At 31.4% G+C, this 22,258-nt stretch overlaps 1 protein-coding gene across 1 annotated transcript in view; it reads left to right on the top strand.

Annotated features, from left to right (window-relative positions):
- The window catches only part of LOC149780003 (voltage-dependent calcium channel type A subunit alpha-1-like), a 384,117-nt gene that overhangs the window by 207,343 nt on the left and 154,516 nt on the right, over positions 1–22,258 (top strand). Inside the window, exons 15-21 of the mRNA XM_089937395.1 lie at positions 932–1,059; positions 3,309–3,421; positions 5,697–5,809; positions 8,057–8,188; positions 10,497–10,569; positions 13,593–13,713; positions 13,927–14,027. Coding sequence (XP_089793521.1) covers positions 932–1,059; positions 3,309–3,421; positions 5,697–5,809; positions 8,057–8,188; positions 10,497–10,569; positions 13,593–13,713; positions 13,927–14,027 — 781 coding nt within the window. The remainder of the gene's footprint in view (positions 1–931; positions 1,060–3,308; positions 3,422–5,696; positions 5,810–8,056; positions 8,189–10,496; positions 10,570–13,592; positions 13,714–13,926; positions 14,028–22,258) is intronic.

Consider the following 22,258-nt stretch of genomic DNA (forward strand, 5'->3'; position numbering starts at 1 on the left):
AGTATTTTGATTGCTTTATCGAAGTGATTTTTGAGCTCTAAAAATGTAATAAAATGCATTTAATTATTAAATAATTTAATTACAATAATTTCAATTGCTGTGAATTCATGATTCACATTTTTTAAAACCAATTTTCATATATTTCACGGCTTACAAAAAACTACAGATCACTATGACTGTTTCTGTTGAAACACTTGGATCCCTTTCCCTAATCAACAAATTAAGGAACCAATAAAAACAATTTTTCAAAAAATGATGACAATTGGCATTCCTCAAAATAAATGGATTCACAGTATATTGTATTCAGTTTTATAAACATGTAATTAGTTTATTTATTTACCAATGGTTAGGATCCAATTAATTAGTCTATTTATTTACCAATGGTTAGGATCCAAAGCAGGCACAGTCAGGGTCAACATATGTTGTTCACATTATTTGTTTTTAAAAGTCTTATTTTCTTGGCACTGACTCTCACAATATATATATATATATATATATATATATATATATATATATATATATATATATATATATATATATATATATATATATATATATATATATATATATATATATATATATGCATGCTTAATTTACTATAGGAAATGCATGAAATATATTAATTGCATGGCCTACATTATCATTACTATGTTAGTTTCTCATTATCTTTCTACTTTTCACCACAGGAAGCAAGATTAAGCTTGTATCATGCTGACTGAAACAAATCCACTTTTCTGGTATAATTCATGTCATATTACAGCATTGAATTCCAGCAGGATTTTTATTTTTAAATCAGGCATTTGCATTACTTATATGTTGCATCCATATGTCATGATTTGTATGCATGTCACAAAGTAAAATTATTTCAGACTAGCAACCATAGCTATGTACACTATTGAAGATTCTGACTGATTTGCTTTTCTATATTCAGATTTACTGTTCGTAGAGTCATAAAAAGTCAACCCTTCTATTGGACTGTGATAGTTCTGGTGTTTCTCAACACTGTTTCTGTGGCCTCTGAGCACTATGGACAGCCTGAGTGGCATACATATTTTTTATGTGAGTATATGAATATATCATTTAATTTTTCCTCAAGGATTGAAGGAAGAAAACTTTATTCAGAATCAATATCAGCTTAGACATCCTACATTAATTTCAGTGGTGTAATTTTACAAATTCTGCGAAATGCACCTGAAGGAAAGAAACGTGTTCAGTAAAACATTATGAGTAAACTTGGAAGTTCATTAAAAAAATGCAAGGTTTCAGTAGGTAGCTTTGCAAAACAAAATATTTAAACCAAAACAATAAAAATTATTTTCCCCCTGACTTGCACCTTCGAGTAATAATTTACCCCTTGACCAGGGATTGCATGTATCAATCAATTACCATATGGCGGAACTTCAATGATCAATTGGATCACTAGCAAGATGGGAATCATTACATAATTCAGTGGCTCAACAAATTCTGCCCAACAACTTAGGTCTAATACAAGCCTTGCCCAACTTATAAGGCGTATAAAAAAAGCCAAAGTCATTAAGGCAAATGCAAAGAATTTTTACATGACAAATACCATATATTACCACTTATTAGTTGACATGAAATATACCATATATCACCACTTATTAGTTGACATGACATATACTATTTATTACCACTTGTTAGTTGACATGACATATACCGTATTTTACCACTTATTAGTTGACTCTACAAACAACACATACTCTTATATGTTGTCACATAATATGTCAGACTAGGATTTATGTTGTTTTTTGTACTGATTACTCCTAACACACTAATAGGGGACAGCAGAGCTGGGTCTTTGTAGTTTGTAGTTGGGATTGATATAACTGAGTATTTTACAGTAACTTTATCATCCATTTTGCATGAAATGTTTGCAGTTTACTTATACATATTTGTTTTGGCCACTGTGAAGATTTCAAACCCCCTTAAAAATTCAGTTTTAAAGAAATAGGTATGGATAATAATGTTTAAGCATTGTGTTCTTTTTAAAGAGAAAGTTATATATTTCTTGGGGTTACTGAGCTGAATTCTGCCCTGTGAACCTGGTAAACTGGCCTGATGTGCCCTACTGTATGTTGTTGGGGGATTGTAAAGGATTCACTATCTTGGCCTTCAGATATCTCCTACTGACAGGTCTTTGACCTTTCTAAAAGAATGTGGTTTATATATAAAATTTGATGTTGTATTTTAAGCATTTCAACTTTCTTGCCTTTCTCTTTGTTTTATTTGGGAATATCTACACTTACTTGGCACTAATTAGTCAGGATTGAGCTGATATACAGTTACAAACCATACATACATACATACATACATACATACATACATACATACATACATACATACATACATACATACATACATACATACATACATACATCATGCATGCATGCATGCATGCATGCATACATACATACATACATACATACATACACACACACACACACACACACATACATACATACATACATACATACATGCATACATGCATACATACATACATACATACATATATACATACATATGCACACATACATATATATATACATACTGTTCTGAATCAAATCAGACCGAAATAATTGTACCAGCTAGGCAAGATTTTACAGTTTATGGGGTAAACTACACTATAATTGTAACAAAACATTAAATTTAAATTAAAATGTTTGATAATAAAGCTGTATGATAACAGAGATGAATGATGAAAAGGATGATAATCAAAGCATCATACTTTTTTGTAACTGAGGAAATATTAACAAAAAAGTCACTGGACTGGAATAGAGAATTTTAAGAGACAGAAAAGTTCATTTATTACATTTGTCTGTAGCTAATAACATACAATATCCATTATTTCTCTGAAGATCAGGTTAGTGATTGTATCTGTATTTGCAATAAATAGAAAAACACACTGCCACCTCATTATAATGCTGTCCATAGAAACCATAGAGTATACTGCATTATAGTGGGACTGTCTTATAATGAGGTACTATTTGATGCCATGGGATACATGAGAATACTTGCCTTTAAAACAGAAATTGTGTTATAACGAAATGCCTTATAAAGATTGAATTTGGCATAATGAAAGTAAAAGTTGGGACATATTTCATATCCAATTATGAAATTTGCAACTGAAATAATTGTTCTGACAAAACGAAGCTATTAAAAAATGTATCAATTAATTCTTTAGCATGTGCAAATAATAAATTGAATTTAGTATAATCAGGACTCTATACGGCAACCATAATTTTTATATATTTTTTCTGCAATCTATTTAATCATTTTCTCATTTTCAGATATAACGGAATTTGTGTTTCTGGGACTATTCATGATGGAGATGGTGTTAAAAATGTATGGACTGGGCATCAGAATTTACTTCCAGTCTTCATTTAATATATTTGACTGTGTGGTAAGTACAGCACTCTGTTTATAAAGCTGTTACAAATATATGGACTGGAAATAAAATTTACTTCCAGTCTTTATTTAATACATGTGACTGTGTGGTAAGTACAGCACTCTGTTTATAAAGTTGTTACAAATATATGGACTGGAAATAAAATTTACTTCCAGTCTTTATTTAATACATGTGACTGTGTGGTAAGTACAACACTCTGTTTATAAAGCTGTTACAAATATATGGACTGGAAATAAACTTTACTTGCAGTCTTTATTTAACATATATGGCTGTATGGTAAGTACAGCGCTCTGTTTATAAAGCTGTTACAAATATAAGGACTGGGAATCAAATTTACTTCCAGTCTTCATTTAATATATTTGATTGTTTGGTAAGTACAGTGCTTTGTTTATAAAGCTGTTCATGGGAATCATAAATTTGACCTAGAAGTGATGGAACCTTACACTGAGGGACACCCAACAAGGCTGTGTCCTGATACTGCATTCAAACTCAACAGAGTATGTAATGGCGTAGAATTACCATATGCACTCATTTAGCAATCAAATCCAAATGCAAACTGCAACACCCCAGATCTGACATTGCATAATACACCAGCAGATCTGGGTGAATGCAATTTGTTAGGAGTAATTAGTAGACCCTGATCTACCATGGCATTATGTGATGGCAGATCAGAGTCTCTGTTGTTTGTAGTTGGGCTCATCTTATGAGCAAGTACATATGATAAATAATTATTTCTTATGAGTCCTGAACTTAAGCAAAGGGAAATAAATTACAAAGCACCAATAAAACAGAACTTGACTCAGTTTTAATAGGGTACATAACTTTAAAGGAATACATTAATTTAATGGGACACAACTTTAAAGTGATACATACTTTTAAAGAATACATAACTTTAATGGAATGCATAATTTTAAAGGGATATGTAACTTTAAAGGAATACATGACTTTAATGGGATACATAATTTTAAAGGGATATATATCTTTAAAGTGATATGTAACTTTAATGGGATACATAACTTTAATGGGACACATAATTTTAAAGTGATACATACTTTTAAAGGAATACATAACTTTAATGGGTTACATTATTTTTTTAATGGGATACTTAACTTTAAAGTGATACATACTTTTAAAGCAATACATAACTTTAATGGGATACATACTTTTAAAGGGATACATAACTTTAAAGTGATACACAACTTTAATGGGATACATAACTTTGCTCATATGATAAGAAAGACAGTAGTATAAATAGTTGGAAAGGGTAAAATACATTTATGGTTGAGGGATCCTAGGTGGCCTATTGGTCTGAAGCATTTGCCTGTACTGATCACTGCTATCTCACCTATCTGCATGGGTTCAAGTCTCAGGCTTGGCCTATGTGAGTATGTGAGAGAGTTTGCATGTTGCTTCCTGTAGGTTGCTGGTTCTTCCTGGTGCTTTCATGGTTTTTTCCTCCACCAGTTATACTGGCCTGAAAAATGGACTTAAGCCCACAATAAGAACAACAAGTCTATGCTTGGTGATAAACCCACCCATGTACCACACTTTTAACTCATTCGTTTTTGTCGTTTTCACCTGAAATGCAAGTACAAAAGACATTTGGGGGCCTATTTCTGAATAAATTGTAGTACATCGGCATTCAATAGATTTTCCATGAGACTAATGCCCAGTTGTATTAGAAACATCATTATCCATTGGTTATTTTGCTGCACATGAGCAGAAGGGTAAAAGTTGGATTTTTTTTTTGTTGCTTAAGAGACCACTCTTTATTCCAAATGCCCATCTTATCCTAGTTATTGCAAAGGTTCACTTGTCTGTGTGCAGTTCAGACCAGTCTGTCCTACATCTGAGGCCAAAAGGTCTAAAATCCAGACACAAATCGCATTTTGACCACGAGTGAATTTTGGGTTTAAAAAAAGCAGGTCCAAAAAAAGGTGAAACTAGGACTTCCAGATTATTTGATATCATTGTAGAGCTATATCTGTCTGCTTTTTTGTAATACCACCCACGTTGGTGTATCTTAAATGATCTTGATGCTGCAGAGCTCAGAAATAGGGTACAGCCTCATCACACCTACAGGCGGGATTGTGGCCGAAAGAAATTAGGAAATTTGGCAAATATTTACCATTGATATCTTTGCCATGTGAAAAGCCCACATCTACAGAGTGATAGATTTATTAGGTTGGCTTGAAGGGCCTATGATAGGAGAAATAAGGTAATTTACATGGAAGGAACAGTTATGTATAATTCTTTATACATTTTTCAGGTAATAGTCGGTAGCATTTTTGAAGTCATTTGGTCTGAATTTAAGGAAGGGGCATCATTTGGTATCAGCACCTTGAGAGCTCTTCGACTTTTACGTATATTTAAAGTAACAAGGTACAATGTTTTGTCATTAACCTGTCTTCATGAACCTACCTATATATTTACCTTTCGATCTTGGCTGTTACATTTCTGTCTACCTATCTATCAATCTATTTATCTTTCTTTCTATCTATCTATCTATCTATCTATCTATCTATCTATCTATCTATCTATTTATCTATCTATCTATCTATCTATCTATCTATCTATCTATCTATCTATCTATCTATCTATCTATCTATCTATCTATCTATCTACATATATCTAAATCTATCTTATAACACACCTGTATCTATTTTGATGTCTGTCTAGCTCTTTATCTCACTGATAGTCTATCTGTCTAACATCTGTAGAATACAATCCTATATTGTCTATAAAATTTATGTATACATTTTAATATTGTATAGGTAAAAATTGTTAATTATAATTTTCAGCCTATTCCAAATCACAAATATTTGCAAATGATATGTAAGAAAAAGTTCTCCAGACAAAAAAGGTAAAGCAAAATGAAATACTTTTTATTTCTATAGATCAGTGAAAGTGTGCAAACATTTAGAGGGTTAAAAAAAATTACACATACAAAGGTAATATGTGTATGTGAGCTTATTGTGGTAATCTGTTTATAATTCCAGTAAAAATTAACATTATTAATTAATGACAATAGCATTTTAAACAAATGCAGTCTGGATTCAAAAGTCTAAGTTGTCTGACAATCATAAACTTTTAAGTTCATCTGTGTCATTCTTATGAAACATTTGAAAAACTGTTTGAAAGTGCATATAATTTCTAAACAAGACAATCCATTTCCATAACATCAAAGACAATATATTTGGATAACTTCAAAGACAATCCATTTGCATAACTTCAAAGACAATCCATTTCCATAATGTCAAATACAATCCATTTTCACAATGTCAAAGACAATCCATTTCCATAATGTCAGAGACAATCCATTTCCATAACGTCAAAGACAATCCATTTCCAAAACATCAAAGACAATCTATTTCCATAACATCAAAGACAATCCATTTCCATAATGTCAAAGACAATCCACTTCCATAATGTCAAAGACAATCCATTTCCATAACGTCAAAGACAATCCATTTCCATAATGACAAATACAATCCATTTCCATGACATCAAAGACAATCCATTTCCATAATGACAAATACAATCCATTTCCATAACATCAAAGACAATTAATTTCCATAACGTCAAAGACAATCCATTTCCATAATGTCAAAGACAATCTATTTCCATAATGTCAAAGACAATCCATTTCCATAACGTCAAAGACAATCTATTTCGATAATGTCAAAGACAATCCATTTCCATGACATCAAAGACAATCCATTTCCAAAATATCAAAGACAATCTATTTTGATAATGTCAAAGACAATCCATTTCCATAACATCAAAGACAATCTATTTCGATAATGTCAAAGACAATCCATTTCCATGACATCAAAGACAATCCATTTCCAAAATATCAAAGATAATCTATTTTGATAATGTCAAAGACAATCCATTTCCATAACATCAAAGACAATCTATTTCCATAATGTCAAAGACAATCCATTTCCATAATGTCAAAGACAATCCATTTCCATAACGTCAAAGACAATCTATTTCCATAACGTCAAAGACAATCCATTTTCATAACGGCAAAGACAATCCATTTCCGTAATGTCAAAGATAATTTGTTTCCATAATGTCAAAGACAATCCATTTCCATAATGTCAAATACAATCTATTTCCATAATGTCAAAGACAATCCATTTCCATAACGTCAAAGACAATCCATTTCCATAACATCAAAGACAATCTATTTCCATAATGTCAAAGACAATAAATTTCCATAACGTGAAAGACAATCCATTTCCATAATGTCAAATACAATCCATTTCCATAATGTCAAATACAATCCATTTGCATAACTTCAAAGACAATCAAAACTTAGCTGGAATTTAATGATGTTAAAATGTTGTCATTTTACAAAATAATAGTTACAAACATATCCCTAACATGTCCAGTTAATCTTAACATGTCAGTTTTCAGACATGTCAATAACATGTCCAGTTTTCAGACATATCATTAACATGTCCAGTTTTTAGACATATCATTTACATATCCAGTTTTCAGACATATCATTTACATATCCAGTTTTCAGACTTATCATTTACATATACAGTTTTCAGACTTATCATTTACATATACAGTTTTCAGATGTGTTTTTGCCAGAATCTGACTTTTTTCTTTCAGATATTGGTCATCCCTGCGTAATTTGGTCATATCGTTGCTACACAGTATGCGTTCCATTGTCAGTTTGTTGTTCCTTCTCTTTCTGTTCATCCTCATATTTGCACTGCTTGGAATGCAGCTTTTTGGCGGAGAGTAAGTCTAATTAGGTCACAGATTTATATCTTAGATTCCAATGTATATATTATGTATTATAACTTAGTCTTAATTTGGAAAAAGTGACAATACATGATTTTGCTTGAAATGTTTGCCTTTATCATTGCATTAAACAATGCATTTATCATTTTATTACACAGCATTGCATTAAACACATGTATGCATCATTTTATTACACAACATGACATCAAACACAATTATGTATCAATTTATTAGACATCATTGCATAAAACACATGTATATATCCTTTTATTACACAACATGGCATCAAACACATGTATCATTTTATTAGATATCATTGCATTAAATACATGTATGTATCATTTTATTAGATATCATTGCATCAAATACATGTATGTATCATTTTATTACACAACATGGCATCAAACACAAGTATGTATCATTTTATTACACATCATTGCATCAAATACATGTATGTGTCATTTTATTACATGTAACATAATTAATAGAAAAATCTAATTGATATGAACAGTTGTATCAACTTATAAGGTAGGGGACCATTTTCATTACACTTTCCTTTGTATGTATAAGACCTATATTTCAGAAAGTGGAAATGAGGGAAGTGAATGCAAGTCATTTTTGTTACATTTAGTAATTATTTTAGGTTTTATTTTATATGAGGTCATTGATACATATAAGAATTCTCCTTGTTTGTAAAATACAGCTTACTGTACATACTCGAGTACAAGCTGGATCAAATAACAAACAACACAGACTCAGATCTCCTATCATTTGTTGCACTGACAGATCTGGATCTGTGGTGTGTTAAGGTTTATTAGTAAAACAAACAACATAGATCCCAATCTGCCATTACCTATATGCCCTGGTAAATCAGGTAAGAACAATTTTTTAGGATTAAAGAGTAGAACAAACAGCATAGATCCTGATCTGCCATCACATATTACCCTGGCAAATCTGGGTCATTAGAGTTTGTTAGGACTAATTAGTAAACAACACAGACACTGATCTGCTATTACATACATTGTTGTAATAAATCAACAAATAATTTATTTCCAAATACAAAGTGAACTTTTAAAAGACATAGTATGATGAAAGAAATCCCAAATCATCCTAAATGTCCTATCGCAAGTCCAAAATGAATTTTGAAAGTCTTGAAGTTCTTCATGTACCACAATGATGTTATCCAGAATGTCTTTGAATGAGTATCCAATGATCCCATTATAGTGTTTTAGTCCAAAAAGTCAATGAGCACTTTGTAATTCCAGTTAATAATTTAAGTAAATAATTCCTTTCGAATTGTGTCTGAACACAACATTAAGTGACTCCAGAGTCTGATAGTAAAAAATCTTTGCTTAAAATGATTGATCCTTTACATTGAAACTGTTACTAAACCTATGACATAACTGAATGTTGTGGGAAAACTGTTACTAAACCTATGACATAACTGAATGTTGTAGGAAAACTGGAAAAATTCAATAATCTGTAAACAAGATTAGGTTTTAAACTTATATTTTAGTAAACATCTTGTTTACCACTTACAATCATGGACAAAGATTGGTCATGATTAGTTATGTGAACAGGTTGTTTACAGTGATCATTATCTTCAATTGCAATCTACAGTCATGGACAAAAGTTCACCACACAAAATGACATAACAGTTGTTTGCAGTAGGATCTGACTTATACACAAGTCTTAATGGTATGGAAAGTTTGGTGTTATTTTTTGTTTGAAGATTGAAGACCATATCTCTTGAAAAAGAATAAATATCAATGTTGATGAAAAATCTGAAAAATATTCAGTTTTTGTTGCACTAGTACTTTTAAATTTCATCAAGTATTTGCTAGCTTATTGATCAGCTAATCTGGAATTACTATAGAATGTTATTATGTTAATTTATTACAAAAAAATTATATCCACATAAATTTTCAAAACTATCGCCTATTTATGCATGTTATAAACAAGAACAGGAATAGAACAAATAAAGTATTGGATACAACGTAACATAAATTATTTTGATATCATTACTTATGTCATATTGTTTTGTCAGAAAATTCAAGGTGAATAAACATAATGGCATGCAGTGAGCGCAATTCTTACAATGACTCAATTCTTACTCTGACTCAGCCTTACACTAAGTGACTCAATCCTGATAGCAAGTTGCTCAATACTGACTTAATTCTTACAAGTTATGCAGTGCTTACAATAAGTTACTCAATTTTTATACTAAGTGACTTGATTCTTACTGTAAGTGACTCTGTTCTTGCACAAAGTAAATCAGTATCAAATGTCTTTTGAATTTTTTTAGAATGAATTTTGCTGAGGGGAGACCAGCGAGTCACTTTGACACATTCCCTATAGCCCTGCTTACAGTATTTCAGGTAAGGGTAAAATTCAATATTTGATTACACATCAAACCAGTAAAGAAATGTAAAATACATGTGTGCATGCATATTTGTGTGTGTGTGTGTGAAATGTATTTTATTCCTTTTCCATATCCAGAGATTTAATTGATCCAGAGATATATATATATATATATATATATATATATATATATATATATATATATATATATATATATATATATATATATATATATATATATATATATATATATATATATCATGTCACCATATAAATTTGCAGCTTTCTATCCATAAGGGTGTTATGACCTTTTGCAAACTAAAGTCTGTCTTTCGGTCTATCCAGTAATCATAGTTTACTGCATTTGTTTGGAAAAATATGATCAAGCTTTTCCAAGTAATTCTGAATGATCTTGGGAGTGCAGCATTACTCAAAACAAAAAAAAACAAGCTCATATTTTCCCATATAAATGCAGTAATCATTTTATTATATGCTAATTTTTTTCCTATCTAAGGCTTATATTTTAAAAATAAACTTCAAGAAACAAAATACATGTAATTGAATTTATGCTGCATTACATAATAAATACATAACCATAGGTTTACCAGTATACAATATCAATATTAATGCACACATAGCACTGCACAGTGATCTTTGAACTTTGTCACTCGCTTCACATTAGTTCAAACAAGAATTGTTATTTTGATATACTTCAAATAGACATTTAGGGTACTATTGTAAATATATGCACATTGAAACAATTTTTCCATTTGGCCTGGAAAGGGTGGATTTTTTTGTCTATCCTACACAGTTCTGCTTTCTGCTTGTGATGAACTGGATTTATTATCTGTGCCATGAAGTACATGTGATTTGAACAGGGAGGAACCCACCTTGAATAAACTGCATGTGTGTTTCTGTTATGTCACAAACAAATATATTGGTGCTTTGTCCAAGTGACATCTATTGGATTTCATTAGTTGCTTCTTTTAGTATGTAATGCCAACTAACCAATAGCGTGATGCATTGTATATCGGCTGAAAATGGTGGGGGCAATTGTCCTAAAAAGGATACTTTGTTTGTTTAACACCCAAAATATGACTATGCACCAGAGGGAAGCCATTACAGGTGTATTTGAGTGAAAGGAACTTGAGCAAACATTGACTGGCACTGGAAAATTGGTTATTTATCAGTCCATTCAAGATGTGTACTCCCCTAGTTTTGATCACATAGGAACAGTGTCCAAATGTGAACAACTTAATTTTGATTGGATGCCACATCCAATGAAATTCACAGACCCAAAGCACATAAATGTTTACTCATTATGCCAAGGTGTAGATAGGGTTATTGGAAACTTGGCTAGTGAAGATGGTTCTGTCATTGATTGTTTGGAATCATAGTGTGGGATAAATATAAACTCTTTCAATTGTAATTATCAAAAAAACACTTATGAAATGTCATGTTCATTTCATTCTGAATGCAGTAAGGAGATTGTGATTGCAGTTGGAAATGTAGTTTAAATTACAGTACAGTTTTGTGGTGTGTAATTAAGTTTTAGAACCCATGCAGATTTGCAGAACTACGAAAGTAAATTTTGAGGAAATTAAAGAGGCAAAATTGTAAGTATTTTTTTTTGCCATTCTTATTATGGCTAAAGACATGTTTATGCCTTGTCACTTATATGCTCTTTGTAGGGCCACCATCTATGTAATGACCTCTATGGCTTCTGTAACTAGCCTAAATCTGAAATATTCTATCAAACAAGTTAACGTGGAAAATTGGAAAACAGCTGGTGTGTCACAGTCCATTCAGCAAGAGAAAATAAAAATTCTTCATCATCTTTGCTTATTGGTTCCAAAGCCCTTACCTTTCTTCCAAGACCTTTAGTGCCTTTTTTTCTTGAATTGTGATAGCCCTTGGCCTCAATATGCTTTTCTATGCTATTTTTATATACTCCAGAGAGCACTGGTCATAGTCTGAACCATTCCATTAACAGAAAGCTACAAACATTTCTCCTAATTAACTATTTAAATGATCAGAATGGTATTTTCAGTACTGCATCTCTCATGTTTGTTGTGGACATTGTGAATATCACGTTCATTTGTTTGCTTCTTTGAAAGTTTCACTTATGATGTGGTAAACATGTCCACAAAGTTTTCTTTATCATCTCTACTTTCAAATGAACGAAACAGCATCTTAGTTCATCCGCAAACAAACTATAGCTAAAGCATCTAGTACATTAAGTATACATGGTTTGTTTAAAAAGCAGTTTCTGATATACTGTATTATTTTTAAACAGACATGTCATGCAATATAAAGCTGTACAATATGGAAAAATGTTGCATGATTCTGACAATGTAAAGTTAACAGATAAAACATTGAGTATATAATAATACCATATTTGTCTGATAATAGGACTATGCCTGGTGACAAGCCTATCATCAATTTGTAAAACAGTTTAGCAGATATTTACTAACAATATTCTTTCCAATGATAGTCCCAAATTTATTAGGCTGACAACTCAGGTCTTATCCAGAGAAAATTATCTATCTATCTATCTATCTATCTATCTATCTATCTATCTATCTATCTATCTATCTATCTATCTATCTATCTATCTATCTATGTATCTGTCTATCCATCTATCTATGTATCCATCTATCTATGTATCTGTCTATCCATCTATCTATGTATCCATCTATCTATGTATCTATCTATCTATGTATCTATCTATCTATGTATGTATCTATATATCTATCTATCTATCTATCTATCTATCTATCTATCTATCTATCTATCTATCTATCTATCTATCTATCTATCTATCTATCTATCTATCTGTCTGTCTATCTATTTATTTATTTATCTATCTATCTATCTGTCTGTCTGTCTGTCTACCTATCTATCTATCTATCTATCTATCTATCTATCTATCTATCTATCTATCTATCTATCTATCTATCTATCTGTCTGTCTGTCAGTCTGTCTGCATGGCTAATGATGGTAATGATGACTGATTAATTTAATTATTCATTAATTTCAGATCCTGACCGGAGAAGACTGGAATGAAGTTATGTACAATGGAATACGAGCTCGAGGTGGAATTGAGGGTGCAGGGATGATTTATTCTAGTTATTTCATAGTTCTTGTTCTGTTTGGCAACTGTATCCTTTTGTGTTATTCATATCTGAGACATTTTACAAATCTTATCATATTTGAACTGACTTAAACAGAGCTAAAGTAATTAACATCTACAAATTTGCTCCATATTGTATTTATGATTTGAAGTTATTTAAGGTTTTAATGTATGTGTTTACGGGTAACTTAAAAGGTTGGTGATTTTAGTTTATAGAGCTAAGTCCCTTAACTCTTGTCAGACACTCTGCTGAATGTGTTTTTGGCTATCGCTGTTGACAACTTGGCAAATGCTCAAGAACTGACACAAGATGAAGAGGAACAGGAAGAAGAGAGAATAGAGGTAATTACTTTAAATATCTGAAACAGAATGTGATGTTTCTCACTCACTTTTTTATGATGCTCTTAGAATTCCATTGAAATTTACATCAGTAATTCTAAAACGTTTAATTTCACTACATGTACTAATTTTATTTTAACTAATTCAAGAAGATTCTAAAACAATGATGATGATGATTATGATGTTGAGTAGCTAAGAACAAAAATAATGTCAACAATAACTATTCCTTACTTTGATTAGAAATTCTTGATTAATGTCAGCATGAGAGGTATAGATTCAAGCTGAGTGTTATAGGTACATTATAGCATGCAATACAAAGTTTCTAATGGGACCTATGGAATTCTTTGAGTCATTGATGTCATTTTAATTGTTTCACTTTTTATCACTTTTTTAAATATTTTACACATCACCAGTACTTTATAATGGAAAACAATCACCTCTGTAAACATGTCTATTCCATCAATGTTTCTGTATGACTCTTTATTAATAAAGATTTTCAAAAAGATCTATCAATTCCATCTAGTTAAATAATTACTTAGCCACTGGAGTGACAGCAGAAAAAAATATTATTTATATAGTCTGGTTCTATAATGATTTTTCTTGTATAAAACTGAGTCATAGGTAAATTAAAGTGCTAGGACCAGACAAACTGTGGTAGTAATCCCATCCAGTATAAGTTCTTTACATAAATATATTTTGTTAAAGATGTACTGCATGTTCATGTGTAAAAGTACAATTCAACTACAGACTGCATAGACCCAAATGTACCATCTCATAATGGGTCTAGATAGGTTGTAAAATCCAACCATAAACTCCATACACCTGGATCTGCCATCACATAATTGGGTCTAGGTAGGTTGTAAAATCAGACTACAGATGCATAGACCCAGGTCTGCCAGCATATAATGGGGCTAGTTAGGTTGTAAAATCAGACTACAGATGCATAAAACCAGATCTGCCATCACATAATGGGTCTAGGTAGGTTGTAAAATCCAACTACAGACTGCATAAACCCAGATCTACCATCACATAATGGGTCTAGGTAGGTTGTTGTTGTTGTTGTTGTAGGGTTTAATGCCATTTTTCAGCACACGATAGGCTATACATGGTGGCCAGTATTAATGGTGGAGGAAGAACCCGGGAAAACCCCAGAAAGAACCACTGACCCACAAGAAGCTACTGGCAAGCTTTCTCACATACCCACATTAGCCTAATCCGAGACTCAAAACCCACACAGACAGAGGTGAGATGGCAGTGATCCGTAACAGAGAGCGCTTTAGACCACTCGGCCATCTAGGTAGGTTGTAAAATCCGACTACAGACTGCATAGACCCAGATCTACCATCACGTAATGGGTCTAGGTAGGTTGTAAAAATCAGACTACAGATGCATAGACCCAGATCTGCCATCACATAATGGGTTTGGTAGGTTGTAAAGTCAGACTACAGACTGCATAGGCCCAGATCTGCCATCACATAATGGATTTACATAGTTTGTTAAGAGTAATCAATAGAACAAATAGATGACAAATCATGTTCCATGTTGATTGCAGTAGAACCTCACTGATAAGTGAGTATAGATGGTATTTTGCTCAGTAGAATTGTTTATCCTGATCTTCAGTTACCCATTATTGCATCTCAGGATTCATACAATCATGATGTTTAGATTGGCATCCTCAGAAGCTTGCATCTTTGAAACATGATACCATCTCTAAGTGAAATGTTCCAGCTAATATAATATAATCCTACAAATAATCCAGGTGATTTTTTTCCATTTAATCAAGCATTCCATTGCTTTGCATCCTGTTTTAATTCATTATAAATACTGATACTGCTTTAATTCATTATAAATACTGATACAATATTTTTAATGCTTTTTACCAGTTTTTCCTCTTGCTGTAAGTTTGCATTTATTATCTTTTTCATTACATTTACATCCACAGGTTTCTTTCAGTCATTTTGTACATTTGAACATTATCCAACACTGTGAAGTACATGGAAGTCTGAATAGTGAATGAAGTACAATGAAGTCTAAATAGTGAAGTAAATTCAGTGAACAGTGAATGAAATCCATTAAAGTCTGAAATGGAATATTCAAATCTGAATAGTGAAATTCATTAATGTTTGAGTAGTGAAGTATATTGAAATTTGAACCATGTGGTATATACAACTCTTAAAAGTGAGGTACCTTAAAATGTGAACAGTAAGGTAAGTTAAAGTCTGAATAGCGAAGTACATTAATGTCTGAATAGTGAAGTACATTTAACATTTGAACTGTGAAGTAATTGAAGTCTGAATAGTGAAGTACATTAATGTCTGAATAGTGAAGTACATTAACATTTGAACTGTGAAGTAATTAAAGTCTGAATAGTGAAGTACATTAACATTTGAACTGTGAAGTAATTAAAGTCTGAATAGTGAAGTACATTAACATTTGAACTGTGAAGTAATTAAAGTCTGAATAGTGAAGTACATTAATGTCTGAATAGTGAAGTACATTAACATTTGAACTGTGAAGTAATTAAAGTCTAAATAGTGAAGTACATTAAAGTCTGAATAGTGAAGTACATTAACGTTTCAACTGTGAAGTAATTAAAGTCTGAAGAGTGAAGTACATTAATGTCTGAATGGTGAAGTACATTAAAGTGTGAACAGTGAAGAACATTAAATCTAAACAAGGAAATATATATCAGCCTTAACTCGATATCCCTTCTTATCTATAATTTTGTATGCATAATTATCAATTATTTCTTTGATGTGTATAAAATGATAAAGGTAACAAGTATTAAATTATAACTTTTAATTCATTTTTTGTTTGAAATTTGCAAAGCTGTAATATTAGAAAAGTTCTTGGCATGAAAAGTACAAAAGCAAATATAATTATAAGGATTGATTGTGTATTAATATATGCATGATACATATAAATTACAGAAAAAAATTAGTAACTATTATTCTTCTCATTTGCAAAGATTAACCTGTATCACAAGAACATTAGTCAGAAGCAAGGCTAATCCTTCCACCCCTGCTTACTGATTGTAGCTACTACAAATGTAAAATTAGCATAATTTGTCAGTTTTGTGTTCATAATGGAATGTGCAATCCCTGGATCCTACAGGAGTATGCATACCAATATGAAGTTAATTTTTCAATATGGAGAAAGAAACTAGTATCATGCAGTAACTGATTTAGTCATGCATGTGTAGTAATTATGGGTGGTATTTATTTTGATTTAAGTGAGCTATATATATAAATGAGAGCTATGATAGCTTAGTGGTCAGACTGACAATCAGTGATGTGGGTTAAAATCGTGCCCAGACCAGACCAATCAGCTGGCATATATTAAAATTAATTTAATAATTAAAGATGTAATGGATAATAATTCTTGGCATACAGTGCCTAATTTCAAGATACAGGTGACAATGGGCTAGACCCATATTTTTGGTAGGTGAAAAGAATTTGGTTCAATTGTGTCTAACACTTGATCTTAAAAAGAAATCCTTAAATTCCATTTTAATTTCATGAAAAAAATCTTGTACAAAAATTAAACATATATTAGCAGAAAGGTATAAAGATCTAGTTCAGTATTAAAGACAAAAGCCCATATTTAAAAAATGCCAGTTATACTCTATTCAAATATTTCAGATTGATGTTTGTGTGTGTGTGTGTATGTGTGTGTGATTTGGATTTGTAGTGTAGCTTTAACAGTTTTTCAGTCATATCACTACAATGTCTGCAGTGTGGCATTTTATAGCGATGTCTATCACTGGGGCATCATGTCACAGACATGTAGCATGATGTCCCACCCAGTCACATTATTCTGATACCAGGCCAACCAATCCGAACAACTAACGTCTTAATGCTGAGCACCAGCTGTCAGTACCATTTTTGTAAGACTCAGCCAGGGATCGAACCCATGACCTCCTGCATCTGAGGCGGATGCTCTAACCACTAGGCCACTGGAGCAGTTGATTGATGTTTGTGATTGGTTGAATGCCACTGATGATGTCATAGTAACTTTACAAACTTTTCCCATGAACCTACAAATATGACTTTATTATTTTTTAAACTGTGAAAATTTATACTCATAGCAATGAATCACATTGTTGTGATCCCTAATTATAACACTCTTCAAGGGAGCAATAATATTATACATGAAGCATGTCAGGTCATATTATACTGGGGTACATTGCGCACAATATTATCATTACATACAATGTAATCCATAAACATATTTGCCTTATAAAGAGAACAGTGTTAAAATGATGAACTTTATACTGAGTACTGATATGTTAAAGTGCACTATCTTGTGTACCTCATCTGCAGACAGATACCAAGTAATCAGTTGTTTGAGACCCAGAATAAAAACTAACATCTGTAATGATAAAAAGGCAAGATAATCAATCTCATTCATCAGTATTGTATTTCTTTTCTATGGCAAATGAAGAAGCCTTTTGCTTCTGCTAAAGTATGAATATTTTAATCAGAAAATTGTATGTTTTTGTATATGTTGTCTCTCCCAACATTTGTATGTTTGTATGTTCCATATGAAATTTTTGGACACAGTCCATGACTAAAAGCTTATTCTCTGTCACTGAAAAACCATGTCTACTTAATATTTTTTAGCTTGCCAAGGTAAGAACAAAATCATATACTGTAATCCTACAATAGACTAGTTTAGGCATTTGTTGCAGTTTTTGTTCGGTCTAGTTGTACATGCCCTTATACCTTATATATTCACAATATTATCATATTATATTATATATATATATATATATATATATATATATATATATATATATATATATATATATATAATTATGTCTTATTTAATGGAAGTAAAATTCAGTAAATATGTACTATTATACTTGTTTCCTGTGAAGATATGGTGACAGAACAAAATACCCTGTTATATGACAATATATTCACATTGAGAAGTTCCAGAAAATGTCTGAAATTGAAACTGGCAAACAAATGTATGATGAAATATTTATAAATTTAGGATAAAATATTTATAAATTTAGGATAAAATATTTATTAATAGTTGTCTGAAGATTATTTGTATATTTATCTTTATCTTACCAATATCTACAATTACCTCCTTTGTTTCAAGCTATAATCATGAAACATGAAACATCTGCAAAACTTTTCCCATAGAATTTAAATACATTTTTTTTCTTCAATACAATTTAAAACAAATAGATATGTAAACCTCTGACACATAAATATTTTGTTAATTTCATGCAGTAAATTATATCAGTAATTCAACTGTCATTCTTTGATTGTTGGAGCTTTTCTGATTAGTTTGTATTTAACATGGTGCTGAAAGTTAAATTGGAATTGTTTACATTGCAATAAAAGTACACCTAATATGAAAACGTTTTGGATACTTTTTCAAATGTAAATTTTTAAATGATAACATTTTAATTATATTTCCTTCTTCACATTAGTTTCCAGTTTAATGCTTCCCATGCCTATGTTACAAAGCAAAGTTCAATCAATAGGATCAGTCTAGGGTACATATTTGTTGCTCATGACTGAGTTTGGATAGCTTTGGTTAAGGTGAATTCTATTAATGAACTAGTACTGTATCAAATTTCTGTATCAACTTATCAATAATTAAAGGATTCTGCAATTTTCCAGTCAAGGCACCAAAAACCATCAGATTACCATATATACATACAGTACTTACAAGTCAGGCCCAATCAGTAGAACAAGCAACATAGATCCTGATATGCTTGCTCATTATGCAACAGCAGTTTGAGGTCTGTGTTGTTTGAAATCGGGTTTGACTTATAAGCAAGTACATGTGGTAATCTTTCAGTTGGGGGAATGTTCATAATGGTTTAGTCCACTCACAAAATGTTGGTTGATGTGCATGCATCTTCTTTACATGAACTGGATGAATTATGTTGTATACATCTAGCATGCACAATCCTTTTCTCAAATGGACTTAGCCTTTATTTTTCTTTGCTAATGAGAAGTCCCACAGACAGATCATTTCAGATGCATTTTGTTGCTGCTTATCAGAAATTTGGTTCAACCTAAATCACTCCACTGTTGTGATGACCATTGGTTTGGTGCAGTTACAAGTCTTTTTCTATTTGTAATAACCGGTGTTAACAAGAATTACAGAGTAAGTGTGAACCAATTTTCTGATCCAATTTAACACATCTTTGATTGAGCTATGCATTTCAACATTGTATTGTGCTCCAATGCATACATGTACCTTTGTCAGTCCCTAACTTTATTTATATATTGCTGGTCAGAATGCAAGTATGGCAATTATTGCATGAATGCAGGTACTAGAATTTTGTAGAACTATTCAAACTATGTATAACAACTGCTGCATTGAACAATACAAAAGTGGTTTTGATGGACAGAAGGTATTTATATAAAGGTGAGTGGATTTTAAAGAAATGATGAAGCATATATAAATAGATCAACAGGCAAAAGGAAAGAAAGAAGATTGTGTATTTTAAGGTGTAGGGAATTAATTAAAATATGGGGTTAAAGAAATTTACCATACATACTTGCGTATGGGTTGAGTCCAACTGCTTCAACATAGACCCTGATTGTTATCACATAACATGCTAGCAGATCAGGGTCTATAGTGTTTGTTGCACTGATTATGTTTATCAATCTGCATAGGTTCAGATCTGCCAGTGCATTATGTGAAAACTCATCTAGATTTTTGCAGTTTACTGTTGGTCTCAATATATAATCAAGTAGAGATGATATTCAGCATAATCAGCAGTTATTGTATACAGTATGTGTCTGTGTTCTTGAGCAGATGCTTACTACATTATATGCAGGAAAACTATATTGAAATTTCAAAGAGATTGAAAAATACTGGTCTCTGTAGGTAGGCAGTTACTTGTTTTCAATGGTCACCAGACCAGGTTTTATAATATATAAATTAATGAATTATTTCACTGTTTAAAATAAGTTCACATATATACATAGCATGCTGTCAGTAAAGCTGCAAATTTTAGTCCTAAATGTTTCTTGTATTTTTCTTGCAATTTTATATATAAATATAATATATATATATATATATATATATATATATATATATATATATATATATATATATATATATATATATATATATATATATATATATATATATATATATATATATACATATATATACAGTATTAAAATTAACTTTTTGATTAGTACAATATAGTCAGTGTTGTTCTGATGTACGGTTGAACTACGATATGTACACACATCAGTATCTTTGAGTACATGCAAATACACAAATGTTGTATAGGTAGATAGGCATTTCTATAGGAAATGTAAATATACAGAGGTTGTCTTGCTAGGCATTTCTACAGGACATGTAAATATAAAGAGGTTTTATTGGTAGGCATATCTATCTATAGGACATGTAAGTTGTGTTGGTAGGCATTTTATAGGACATGTAAATATACAGAGGTTGTATTGGTAGACATTTCTATAGGACATGTAAATATACTGATGTTGTCTTGGTAGGCATTTCTACAGGACATGTAGATATACAGAGGTTGTCTTTGTAGGCATTTCTACAGGACATGTACATATAAAGGGGTTTTATTGGTAGGCATTTCTACAGGACATGTAAATATACAGAGGTTGTCATGGAAGGCATTTCTACAGGACATGTAAATATAAAGAGGTTTTATTGGTAGGCATATCTATCTATAGGACATGTAAGTTGTATTGGTAGGCATTTTATAGGACATGTAAAAATAAAGAGGTTTTATTGGTAGGCATTTCTATAGGACATGTAAATTGTATTGGTAGGCATTTCTGTAGGACATATACATATACAGAGGTTACATTGGTAGGCATTTCTATAGGACATGTACATTGTTTTGGTAGGCATTTCTATAAAACAGGTAAATATGCAGAGGTTATATTGGTAGGTATTTCTATAAAACAGGTAAATATACAGAGGTTATATTGGTAGGCATTTCTATCAAACAGATAAATATACATAGGTTATATTGGTAGGCATTTCTGTAAAACAGGTAAATATACAGAGGTTATATTGGTAGGCATTTCTGTAGGACTCCTGTTCAGAATGTTAAGTTTTTCACACTTTTCTCAATGAGTGACATACAAACACTTCATTTGAAAAATAGAATAGTTTAAAGACTGTAAAAGCTACAAGGTTGAAATACAAGTCATAGCTTTTATTGTAGATTATAAAAATCACACAGTTAGAGATCCATGTATCAATTCAAAGAT

The sequence above is a fragment of the Sinohyriopsis cumingii genome, chromosome 16 (assembly GCF_028554795.1).
Source record: "Sinohyriopsis cumingii isolate HCF-2022 chromosome 16, ASM2855479v2, whole genome shotgun sequence".
In the NCBI taxonomy this organism is placed as follows: Eukaryota; Metazoa; Mollusca; class Bivalvia; order Unionida; family Unionidae; genus Sinohyriopsis; species Sinohyriopsis cumingii.